Below are 13101 nucleotides of genomic sequence, written 5' to 3'. Positions count from 1 at the left end.
AATAATCTAAGAATTTAAACTCTGGTTTGTCCCAAACTATTATCTATGTATATATAAAATTGGGGCTACATTCTATACCAGTGGTTCTCAACCAGGGGCCGTCAGTCCAGGCCCCCCCCGGGGGGGGCCGTGAACAGAATTCATGAGGTCCACCAAGCATGGCTAGCATTAGACTTGCTAGGGCCCAGGGCAGAAAGACAAAGCCCCACCACACGGGACTGCAACACGGGCCCCCAGCGCCAGGCAGTTACCCTATTTGCCACCCCCTAATGCAGGCCCTGGCTTTTCTATGCAGAAAAACAGTTGTGGCACAGCTGGGCTGTGGAGCTTTTATAGCATGTTGGGGAGGCCTCAGAAAGAAAAAGGTTGAGAACCCATGTTCTATACCATTTTAAACATATTGTAAAATATTAAAGGAGTCTTGCACTCTAATTCCTACTGTCCCTTATCCCTTTAAGGTTAATTTCATGTGTATAAAACATACTTCGGTGAAAAGTAATTGTGGGTATATATGTAATAAGATGATAATGACCGTGGGTGAACACAAAAGATGAAGTCACTCCACAGTTCCCTTTCCATCAATTATGTCATCAGAACCTCTGCACTGAATTGCATCTTTGTATTCATTCCAGGGCCATCTACTGTTCTGTTATAGCCCATACACAATGAGATTCCTAGCTCTGGAAAGATTACTATCTTGATGATTGTACTCTGAGTGTGCAGCCAGAACCATCTGGTTTCATTGTCTTAAAGAGTGTGGGAGAAGCCTCTTGTCAGGTGCTTAATATTTTTGTTTCTCAAACACTTTTCACAAAAATATTTAGATTTGCAAAAAGGCTACATATGTTATCAGAGAACATTCGGTTTTGGTCATGTCCTTGTATAAGTAACAACGAAGGCTGTCAGTAAGAAGTTGACACTGTCGTCAGTCGAGGGGTTAAAATGTTATGTAGCAACTTTCTTGAAATGTCATCCTATAAAAGGTTGAAATGTCCAAAGGGTCAGGGAGAATTAAATAAGTTTTAGTTCATATAAAAACACGTGTTAGTGGAATCCAAACACCACTGTGCAAAAATTTGTTAAAGCTAAATTTTCTTTCAAAAACTGCATCTGAATTTGCTCTACAGACTGATGCAGAAACTACTTCAGGAGCTAAATAGACATCTGGATTTTCAAATGTCCCCAGTATACTAGAGATGAACCTGAGCCAAAATACTGGATCTGAAAGCCTCCAATCTTTGGGGAACTTAAGATCCTGTATCTGATCTTCACGATTCATTTCCCTTCTCTAAACTGCATAGGAGGTGGATTAACTGACTTGTATCTCGACGCACTAGTAAGACTGTGGTTTGTTTCCTGGCACTGATTCTTGCTTGATATTGTAAATAGTAAAAGCTTTTCCTCTGCAAAAATACTTGTCAAAGAGCCATTTTGTTTTTCAGTCTCCACCTCCAATCTTTTTCCCTCACACTCATTTCAGGAGCAGTGAAGAGAGTTGTTGAATAGGAAACAGAGTTGTGCAAGTGAGGAAGAGGGGAGAAGCAAGATTTTTTTTTCTTCTTTTTTTTTTTTTAAATATAGATGCTCCTGTTTTAGTTTTGTTTCCTGTTCAGCTATCATGTTATGAGCCTTTTGAAATATCGTAACAATGTATTCCTGCCACCTATTGTGAACTTATGTTCTTAGTCTTAGTTTTCATCTTTTAACCTTCTAATTTATTTAAATCTTGAAGACCTCCATATAACTTTTAGCCTAATATTAGACCTTCATTGATGCTGTCTTAAAAAAAAAAAAAAAAAAAAAAAAAGAGCCTTCACTACAAGTAATAAAAACCATAATTGATTTAAAAAAAAGTTGAAAAGTCAGAAATACGAAAGGTTGTAATATGTAGGGACTGACAAATTGTCAGATCCTCAGCTGGTGTAAAATCCACATAGCTCCACTGACTTCAGTTCTACAACTTTATTTTCCTTTTTGCTTAATATATTTACATACAAAAAACATTTAAGTGTTCATAGTTTCCAAGGCCAGAAGGGACCAGTGTGATTATCTAGTGTGACTGCCTGTATAACACAGGCCACAGAACTTCCCCAAAATAATTCCAATTAGAACTAGAGTATGTCTTTTAGAAAAATATCCCATTTTGATTTTAAAATTGCTGGTAATGGAAAATCTGCCAAAATCTTTGGTAAATTGTTCCAATGGTTGGTTACCCTCACTGTTAAAAACTGTTCCTTATTTCCAGTCTGAATTTGTTCATCTTCCATTTGTAGGCACTGGGTCTTGTTAGACTTTTTTGTCCACTAGATTGAAGAGCCCATTATGAAATATCTGTTCCCTGTGTGGATACTTGGATTGTGATCAAGGCTCTCCTTAACCTTCTCTTTAAGATAAATAGAATCTTGTTTAGGTGGCAAAGTCAAACACTTGAAGGTTAGGAAATGCCAGATTTAGGGTAGCTCACATAACTTTCATTCTACCCGCATTTTAAAGTTGCACATTTAGGGTTATGTGTGGGGTGTGTTTTTGTTGTTGTTGTTGTTTTTGTTTTGTTTAACTTCCAATCATATATTGGGCTCCTATACAGCTAGTGTCTTTCAGTAGAAACTAGTTAGTCCTGTTTTCCCCCTTCTTGCCCTTCCTACCTAGAGGTTCCCAAATGGCAACTTATAAATCTTGGCCCAAATATTTAAATTTGTGTGGATAAGTGCACACCCAAATGATCAGAATTCAGAATGTGTATTCAGATGAACTAATTACCTAATTTACACAGTCCTTGGTGTAGAAGAGTAGACTCACTGCTAGAGTGAATCCTTAAAGCATGGGTGTGGTGTAGTAGCTCTCCTATTTAGCACCCCTTGCCAAGAGTCATGCTGGTCCCTTTGTGGTCCACCTCTTCTCATGGCTCGTGCTTTAGTCGCCTCCCATTCAGGCTGACAAAGTCTAGCATAAATAAATCAATACCCCGGTCCTTCCAACTAATCTGTCTCCCTTGGGTTTTGGAACCTTCTCTCAAAGTTTCTAGCAGTCCATATCTTAAGGGCTTCCCATCACCTTAGCAGTGGCTGGTAGGGGAACCCAGGTACATCCTCTACACTATGCCCTCTTGCTGCCACCTCCCTGGACTTCCTCCAATGAAGCCTGTCCCTGGGCTTTTCTCCTCACTGTGTGTAAGAGCTTCTTGTCCTTACAGATCTCGCCACTCTGTACGATCAGGCGTGTAACTTGAAAGTTTCTCCTTGCAGCCCCTTTCTGCTTCGTGTCCTCTGTTTATAGCACCACCCAGCCCCTTCACAGATGGGTTCCATCATTAATTAGGCCAGGCCCACATTAACCCTTTCACCACATATGTGGGGTAGTCACCCTATCACAGTAGGCAATACAGGTTTTGCAAATTATGATCCTCTAAATTTTGGGTTTACATTATTTTTAGACCAGTTGCACCTTGTTTGTGGTGCACAACAAAGCCCTAGCTTAGGGATGTCTGATTGCTAGGATAATCAAAATGGGTATAGGTTTCTTTAAAGCCCTTTCCTACGTGCTGACATAATTTAATGGCATGTTCCAGCCTAGCTTACGCATTCTGGTGGCTGTGCATTTCGGCAACCACAGCCAACTGACTGTAGACATGGAAGTGCTGCTTATACTGCATCACTACAGCCTGTTTCAAGTTGCCCACATAGTATTGAATCAGCAAGGGGCTTTCTAGGAAAACCATGTTGCAGGTCTGTGATTACAATTTCTTAACCTCATAGGGCAATCACTTGCTCAGCCAGCCTTACACAGACCTCTTGAGAAATGTAAGTACACATCCACAGGCTTGCTTAGTTCCCGGATGTATGAACAAGCAAATATCCATAACCAATGTCATAGAAAGTGGTGTGAACATTTTATTCAATTGTACAACTTCTACAGCTTGTCAGACTTTAGTTCATGAATCTGAGTGGAATTTTATAAACTGTGTTTATACAGGCCAGATTAGATGATCATAATGGTTCCTTCTGGCCCTAATATCCATGAATGAACCACTTGCATATGTGGTCCAAAACAACATCCCTAAAGAATTTTACATCAGGGCTACTGAAGTCTGGTTAACAAGTTTATCAGGCAGGTGTCTGCATAGAAAGGGAAAGCCAGTCCTGTTGCCCCAACTGGTTGAATATCAGTTTCATCCAGTGTGTTCCTGAAAGCTTTATCAGAATAATTCACTTCATATTCTGGCTCACCAGTGTTGCTCACCAGTGTTCCCTTTAGAGAAGGACCAGGGTCACTGATGCTCAGTTCTGCAAAATCCTGCCTCTTCACTTTTGAGCCTGAAAAGGTTTTCCCCCCAATTAATCCAGCTGTTTGTCTCTGCAGGACCCCTCAACACTTGTTTCTCTTGTGGTCTCAGGAGGGAAAAGCTTTGTAACTGCATGAAGTCACCTAGCAAAGGAACGTTCCAAAGAGCAGCAGCTTTCCCTTGACTTCTGATTGTGACTTATTTTATTGTGCTGCCCTTCTTCGTGGCATCTGTATCAGTAAATGGAGACTAGGAAATTGATTATTTAAGTAAAATTCATTCATTTTAAGATTACTGTTATGCTGATTTACTAAAAGCATTAACGAAGTTTTAAATGTTAAATGTGATCATTTCAGTGTACACCAGACTACTATGGTTCACTGTAGCTGTGCTCATAGGGCAGGGGTCGGCAGCCTCTGGCATGCAGCTCGCCAGGGTGCTTACCCCGGCAGGCTGAGCCAGTTTGTTTACCTGCCGCATCTGCAGGTTCGGCCAATAGCAGGCTCCCACTGGCCCCAGTTTGCCGCTCCTGGCCAATGGAGGCTGCGGTAAGCAGCGCAGGCCGAGGGATGTTCTGGCCATGGCTTCCTGCTGGCCCCATTCGCCTGGAGCTGTGAACCGTGGCCAGTGGGAGCCGCGATCGGCTGAACCTGTGGACGCGACAGGTAAACAAACTGGCCCGGCCTGCCAGGGTGTTTACCCTGGCGAGCCGCGTGCCAGAGGTTGCCGACCCCTGTCATAGGGTCTTGGCAACTGCTGTTTCCCAGAGATAGGCAGGCAGTGAGTCACAATATAACATAGGACCGCTTATCCTATGCTACCCGAAAATTATTTTCCAAAAGGGTTTATGGGTAAATATATTTCATTTTACCCATTAATCAAGCTATCTACAGACTTAAGGTCCGATGCAGACCATTGAAGTCAGTGGGCTTTGGATCAAGCCTCTTTTCCCCCCCTCAAACAGTAATATGAGTTGTAAATATTGACACATGAATGCTTGCAAGGAGGTGATATTCATCATGTGATTATGAATGCAATGTACCTGAATGGTTGCTGACAGATCCACAAAGGTATGTAGGCTCCTAACTTGAAATCTGTGGAAGCTAGGACCCTAACTACCTATGTGAATGTGGAACTTAATTTTTCTGTGGCTCAGTTTCCTGCCTATAAAATAAGGATGCATGTAGAGCACTCTTGATATATTCTGATGAAGGGCACTATAGAAGTTAGTGTAGCAGGTGGCCTAAAACTAAAATGAAAAAGCAGAACTTGGTTATACATAGTGACTGAGTTCGGTGTTTGAGGCTACATAGCTTTATGGTATTTTGTAAAGCTGCTAGTGGTACTGGGGGCCAGAAACACTGATCTGACCAAGGTGTGCTCAGCTTGAGGAGAAAGGGGAAAGTTGACTCTAAATGACTTTTCCACTTACCAAGTCCTGGGGCCCATTTGGCCCCTAACATAGCTGAGAGCAGCTCCCCCCTCTTGAAAAGCACAGAAAGATCTTTAACTTTTACCTGTATCATTACGATAGATCTAGATCAGAAATGGGCAGAAAAACATTGATTTCTCATCTGAAGTACAGCATTTCAACAGACTTCCTCTTCCCAAGCTACAAGTTACTGCCCTGAAATATCTGTGGTGGGTACAGGACTTAAACCCATGAGGTGAGTGCTGTCAAATGAGTCGTACTCAAAACCAGATTTAACTTCAGAAAACTGACTTTCAGTTCTAATCCTCATTAAGTTTCATAATGCATGACATTTTAAATTGTTATGCTTCCCTTTTAAATGATATTCACACTGTAGAGGCACCATATGAATGTAATTCAAGAAAGTGTTAATTATCCTTATCAATCCCTGTATTCATCTACCAGCCTTTCATTTATTATACTGACATTGAGTTTGAGTCACTCTGACATGACACTTGTATGTGAATTTTTGAATGAGTACCTTTTTTTTCTTTTACTGTGGCTTCCTACGTAGATTATACTACCATAGGACTGACACATTTTGAAATTGCTGATCTGATAACTAGTCTCTGACAGTGGCCAATACCAGAAGCTTCAGAGGAAGGTGCAAGAAACCCCAGAATGGACAATTTTATGTAAAACTTTGCCAGCAGAGGACTTTTCTTTTAATAACCCCCTCCACTGAGGGCATCTGTGCTATGATTAAGTCACTTCATGTTCTGTGGGACTTCTCATTTCCATTGGCTGCACAAAGAGCTACCATTGCAAAAAAATAAATAAAAAGAACCACTACCATCAGACACGTCAGATGAGGGCACCTCTTTCAGAAATATAGCTGGCTCCTGAGATCCATGCATTCAAGACTTTCGAGATTGCCTATTTTATGCAATTTGCTATATTTAGAATGAAGCCCTGTGGACTAATTGGGGGTTTTTTCAGGGCAACAATTAGCATCACAGGTCCCTATGAACACTTCACTGTGGCACTCCGTTCACTGCACTGGCTCCCCATTTAGTGTAGAATCCAGTTCAAACTAAGGACAAACTTTGAAAGCTCTACAGGGGTTTCTCGAGCTACCTGAGAGAAAGTATCCCCCTCTGTGACAGTGATTTACCACAACAGGTATGTCTACACTGCAGTTAGACGTGTGGCAGACCCACCTCCGCTGGCTCAGGCTTAAGGGCCTTTTAATTACGGTGTAGACATTTGGGCTGCAGCCTGAACCCAGATATCCACACTGCAATTAAACAACCCTTTAGCCTGAGCCCCATGAGTCTGAGTCAACTGGCGTGGGCCAGCCAGGGATATAGACGTACCCAATCAGGCAAAACAGAGCGCCTACTAACTTCCTGCTTTCAGATCTAAATAGCAAACTGATCTGTTTGACCTAGCTTTCCTACAATAGTATTCTTTCTTAAGGCAATGCAAATTTAGCATATTTTCCTACCTTGGGGATTGAAAAGAGATCACTGCCTTTATTAAGACTTTGTCTACACTATGCACCTTTTAACGACACCACTGTGCCACTACAGCTGTGCTGCTAAAAGGCACGCAGTATAGCTACTGTTTGTTGGCAGGAGAGAGCTCTCCTGCTGACAAAACTTCAGCCCGCAACAAGCAGCAGCAGCTTTGTCATTTGTATAGGATTTTTTCCTATATCTATGAATATTCTTATAGTCCTATATCAATGTCTAACACTTTTTAACCGTATTGAACACTTGGCTTCAATGGTATTTGTGGCAATGAATTCTTGGGGAAGGTGGAGAGGATCTTCTGTCAGTTATTAAAGTTGCTTTGTGTGACTGAAGCATCATTGTAATTCTTCTGTAAAATGTAAAAAGAGCTGATGTTAGCAGTTTAGATACTTAGGAACCATTATTGGCTTACAGTGGCACAAGGCAGGTTAGTGCCTCTGCTTTATATATTGGATTGAATTAATAAAACCATATAGACTTTTTTGCTTACATTACATGTTGATTTATTAGCATATGGACCTTGTCTTTTTCTTTACACTTAAAAAGACTATGTAGGCTCTGTGGGGAAAAACTTTAGAAAAACTTTTTTGCCATTCCCTTTTTGGTCTTGATACTTCAATTTGGGCATGGTAGCAAAAAATCTAAAATAAAAAATGACCAATTTATGAATATATGTTTGTAAGTTGCAGGGACTTCATGTTCCTGGGATGTTGTACTGTTGAAGTTGAGCCTACATTCTCCATCAGAAGTACAGGCAGCCATGTGTTAAATTATAAAAAGATAGCAGCTGATGTCAAGGCCTATTCAGCAGGGAGCTATTTCAGATCACTGTACTAATTTGGGGCAAGTAGTTGTAAAATATAACTCATCACGCAATATAGTCTGTAAAGCATACTCAGAGATTGCTGCTAAATCTATGGAGAGGAGTAGGAAAGGAATTGAATGCTTGCAGTTGGCAGGCACTTTGGACAAAAACATTCCTATGATTTAGCACTTCTCTATATACCTAAGGTTACTTCTCTGCAAAATCATAGAGTACCAGTCTGATTTGGTCCAAATTCGAAGGGCCAGATCCTCAGCTGGCATAAATTGATGTTTGCTCTGCCGATGTCAGGGAGCTACACCAGTTTAACCAGCTGAGGATATGATCCTAAAAATTTAAATTTCTTAATGTAAAATTTAGTTTAATTTGATTAACCAAATAAATCATAGTGTCTCAAATTCAACCCTAGTGGAAAGGGATGAATTTGCCCTAATATCTTTAGTATTTTTGGATGGCCTTTGAGCCATGGTAAACTGTACATTTTACACACATACAAGATGTCTGTGTTGGGACTCCTTAAATTTCATTGTAATAGCTAAACCTGAATTCTACAGCAAGTGCATTTCCTGCAGATTTTGTTCCAGCGTGGGTGGGGGGAGAAATCTGCCATGGTCCTGGTAACAACATTCGTACAGGTTGTACTCTTATGCAGCATACAATATGCATGTCTGCCCGATTTTCTGTAAATAAGGGTTTATGTTTAAGTTGGGCAGTATTTTTGCTTCTTTATTTCTTCTGAGTTTCTTTCAGAGGCTTGAGCTGTTAGACGCATCTGAAAAAAGGCTGGCGGTAGAGCTGGATGGTTCTGTCAGCATTAGCTTGGGGAATGGCATCCGTGCTTTTATGTAGAGTATGCACTGAGTACAAAGTACCCCTTTTGTCATTTGCAGCTCCAGAACAGCTTGCTGATGACTCGAGATAAGGATCCAAATTAACTTAACTAGACATGACTGCAGTTTTGGGCTGTTAATACAGACTTATGAAATGGTGACGTGTAGAATACTAAATGACAGATGGATTGTTACAGATACCCATTTCTAACCATCTTTCTTAGTGAACTCTTTAATGTGTAGCTGAGTGCAATGAATAACTTAGTGGAAATATTTATGTAATGCCATATTCTTTATAATTCTGTACATCAGGTAAAATATGTTAGACGTTGTGCTTTTACACAAATTGTTGCAATACTTCCTTTGTGAAAAGCTGATAGCATATTAGCATAGCCAACAATGAGTCAGTGTCTTGCACACCAAGAAATAATCTTACCTCAGTATTTAATCTAAAACTGAAAACATTTGTTCTAAACAGTTGCTGTCCAAAACCCTCAAGCAAATTAAAACGCCATGATAAGCAGACACTTGCAGGTGACTACAAAATAAAACCCTCACAGACACACTGAACTGTAAGCTTTTCTTGCAAAGTGCTGGCAAGTTTAAATATCTTAATTTCTTTTGTTCTAGGATATCAGGCATGAAGCCAGTGACTTTCCATGTAAAGTGGCCAAACATCCCAGAAACAAAAACCGAAACAGGTACAGAGATGTCAGCCCCTGTAAGTATCCTTTCTTCACAATTATTTGTAACAGTCTGCTGACCTCTAAGAATTTGTCTCCAGAAGGCATTTGGTTGTATATTTTGAATGGATGGCTACACATCCATGACTGAAATCTTGTCATTAATATACTTAATGACATAAGATATATCACAATACACCATAGTATGGTATGGTATGTTATGGGATTACACTGCAGCAGTATGCAGTAGCTGCAGTATTCATGAACAGAAGTCTTTGCGGGAAAGCAGTTGTCTCATGGTCAGATCCCTGGGGACAGAGAAAAAGAATAGGTAGGATAGCACAAATCTGTTATCAATATTAAATGTACATTTATCCTCTCCATTACTGTAAATACACGTGTGTATGTGTATAGCATGCTACCAGTTAATATAGGATGTTTGTAGCTGTACAGAGACGGGAGCAATCTTGCCAAAACAATATAATTGGAAGTTAGTTTGAGAAGAGAAAAGGAAGCAAAGAAACCAGCAAAGCTAGCATTTAACTTACTCACTTCAGAAACTCTGGTCTCCTTGTTTTCCTAATATATAAAGTTTCATTAACAGATATTCAACCCTGTAAGTCTCTTCTCCCTGCACAGAGTGGGTCATGATTAGGGCATCTGATTTTCAGTCTTAACTGATAAACACTGAGAAAACACCCTAATACAAAAAATGCAATCAGCGTTTCTTGGATAAACACCAGAAATGGTTACTTGTATGCAGGAGCTTGTCTACACAGACTGGTAATGTGGATTACAAGGGTGTAAATACTAAAGGACACTAATTTCTTGCACAATAATTGGTCCTGCTGGTGTTCATTAGAGGTTCCCTAGTACACTTCAGTATATTGCTGTTTGAAAGAGTACTATGTTAAAATACACTAGGGAACATTGCAAAGAGATTATAGTAATTATATACTATAATGAGTAATGTATAGAAGGCCCCCAAAAACTCCAACTTGGACACTTACAAAAATCAAATGATAAAATAAACCCTGAAAAATTAAATTATAATAAACCCAATAAACCAGAAACCCTAATCATGATGCACATTTGTGACTTCTTTCCCCTCATCCCAAGTGCGTATTAATTATATCCTCTGTTTTGCGAGACAAGGTGGGTGAGGCAATATATTTTATTGGACCAGCTTCTGTTGGTGAGCTCTACACAGAGCTCTTCTTCAGGTCTGGGAAATGTACTCAGTGTCACAGCTACATACGAGGTGGAACAGGTTGTTTCGCATAAGTAGTTAACACTGCATAGAAGAAACATAAAGAACAGTAGTGGTGTATGCTGCAGTCATAGGATTCCTGTACATATTGCAGCTGAACAGATATTTCCAGATAATGGCTAAAATTCAGTTGAGCCTTTCAAGAAATTCAGTAGAAACTATAATGTTGCACATAGCTTTGCTTACTGATCAGTTTCAAGAGTCTTATTTTTTTTCCTGCTGACAATTGTTGATTTTGTTTTACGTTTGATGGTATTGCTTCCAACAAGTTTAATTTTCCTGTAAAATGTGGAAATTCTTATGCATTGAGGGGAATCATAAATACTTCAAGCTTTGGAACGAACAGACATATGCAGTAAAATAAGCATCAAGTAATTTTTGTTCAGTAGGTGGGGTAGATTAGGGAAAATTTCAGTTGAATCTAGGACCTATAAGGAGAGGTTAAGGTTTCCATTTTGTGATTATCCTGCTAATACAGGCAACTTTGTTCAAATTTCTTTTATCCAGATTTTAAGGAACTGATTTTCACAAAGACCTGCAAAAACATGCATACAGTTGTGTAATTAATTTGTACATGCTAATTGCATGTATAAGCAGCAGCTTGATATATAAATCTGGTTGCATAATTATCCAGTTTGCACATACAATTGTGATCATTGCATGTGCACAATACTCCACGCTTCACAACTTTTTTTAATCGGGTCCTAATTGTGTTATAACAATAAAATAGTACAAATTATTGTCTGTTCCCAGTACAGCAAGTACAAAGAACTTTTCATTCAGAAACAATCCTTTATTGTTACTATTTCACTTTCTGTTCTTTTAGAAAGTTACATTTTTGATCCTAGCATTTGATGAAATTGGCCATGGATCATAACATATGCATGAAGACATTAACCTGTGTTTTCTGATTGTCTGTGCTACAGTTGACCACAGTCGAATTAAGCTAACCAAAGGTGACAATGACTATATCAATGCCAGCTTGATAAAAATGGAAGAGGCCCAAAGGAGCTACATCCTTACCCAGGTAACTGCTGGAAAAAAAACCCTGCAAAATAGTTGAACCAACACCTCCAAGAGTTGTTGTTAAACATGACTTTGCAAATATTGTATTGTCACTTGAACTGCACATCAGCACTGGCTCTAATAGTTCATTCTGACTTTCTTGTATTTTTAGCCTGTAACTTTTTATCCCCATCCACACTAGGAAAGTAGTGTGTATTGTAACACATTTTTAAATTTTGGCTCCACTGAAGTCTATTGGAATTTCACTATTAACTTTAATGGGACCAGGATTTGGCCCGACATGTTTTCCTAGACATTGCCTCAGTACAGTTTCCAGATCTGCCTTTGGATTAAATGGAGGATCTTTCGTTAGATGATAATGCATCTGTCTCGCCACTTGAGAGACAGCATCCTTTAGATGTCAAACTTAAGTCTGTTGGACTCTAAACCCATCTAGTGGTAAATCCTGATTATCCGGATTTCTTAAGGCACGTCTAAAACATCAGGGTAAGTAGAGTTTGGCAGGAAATGAAATTTGTATCTCAAATCCAAAATCCACATAGTAACATGTCCATGTTTCTAATAAATCAGACAATAGGCACACATACACAAAAAATATAAAATCTCACAAATTAACTTCACATTAATTTAATTTAGTTTTAACTTGAGAGTTCAGAAATTCCTCATAATTTAAGACTCCACCACCATTATTACACATCAAACTAATTTCTGTTTTTTATGCAAATACTTGGGACAGCCTGATTCATTAGGAAATGAAAAGCCAGGTGGTCTGGCCATTCTCTTCCTAAATCCTTTCATCAAGAGTTTGACAGTTAGACTACATTTGCCAGTTTGCCATCCCTTTCGATAACTTGTCATGCTCCTTTACACAACAATATTACAAGGAATATTAACTGTAGATGCCTCTATTCTTAAGTGTAGTACCAGTTAATATTCTGGTTTTACAATATTTATATTTTAAATTGCATCCTGCATATACTGTCTATCCTTTTTGCATTTGTTTTTTAAATGAATGTTTCACTGATGAAACTGGAAAATTATAAGCTAAAGAACAGTGTAGAGAGGTAGCAAAGAATCCTGTGGCACCTTATAGACTAACAGACGTTTTGCAGCATGAGCTTTCGTGGGTGAATACCCACTTCTTCGGATGCAAGTAGTGGAAATTTCCAGGGGCAGGTTTATATATGCAAGCAAGAAGCAAGCTAGAGATAACGAGGTTAGTTCAATCAGGGAGGATGAGG

At 39.4% G+C, this 13101-nt stretch overlaps 1 protein-coding gene across 1 annotated transcript in view; it reads left to right on the top strand.

Annotated features, from left to right (window-relative positions):
* The window catches only part of PTPN1 (protein tyrosine phosphatase non-receptor type 1), a 61722-nt gene that overhangs the window by 28898 nt on the left and 19723 nt on the right, over nucleotides 1–13101 (top strand). Inside the window, exons 2-3 of the mRNA XM_044986241.1 lie at nucleotides 9512–9602; nucleotides 11761–11861. Of these exons, the coding sequence (XP_044842176.1) occupies nucleotides 9512–9602; nucleotides 11761–11861 (192 nt within the window). The remainder of the gene's footprint in view (nucleotides 1–9511; nucleotides 9603–11760; nucleotides 11862–13101) is intronic.

The sequence above is a fragment of the Mauremys mutica genome, chromosome 13 (genome assembly GCF_020497125.1).
Source record: "Mauremys mutica isolate MM-2020 ecotype Southern chromosome 13, ASM2049712v1, whole genome shotgun sequence".
NCBI classification, from domain to species: Eukaryota; Metazoa; Chordata; order Testudines; family Geoemydidae; genus Mauremys; species Mauremys mutica.
This window is presented reverse-complemented; position numbering and strand designations above follow the sequence as displayed.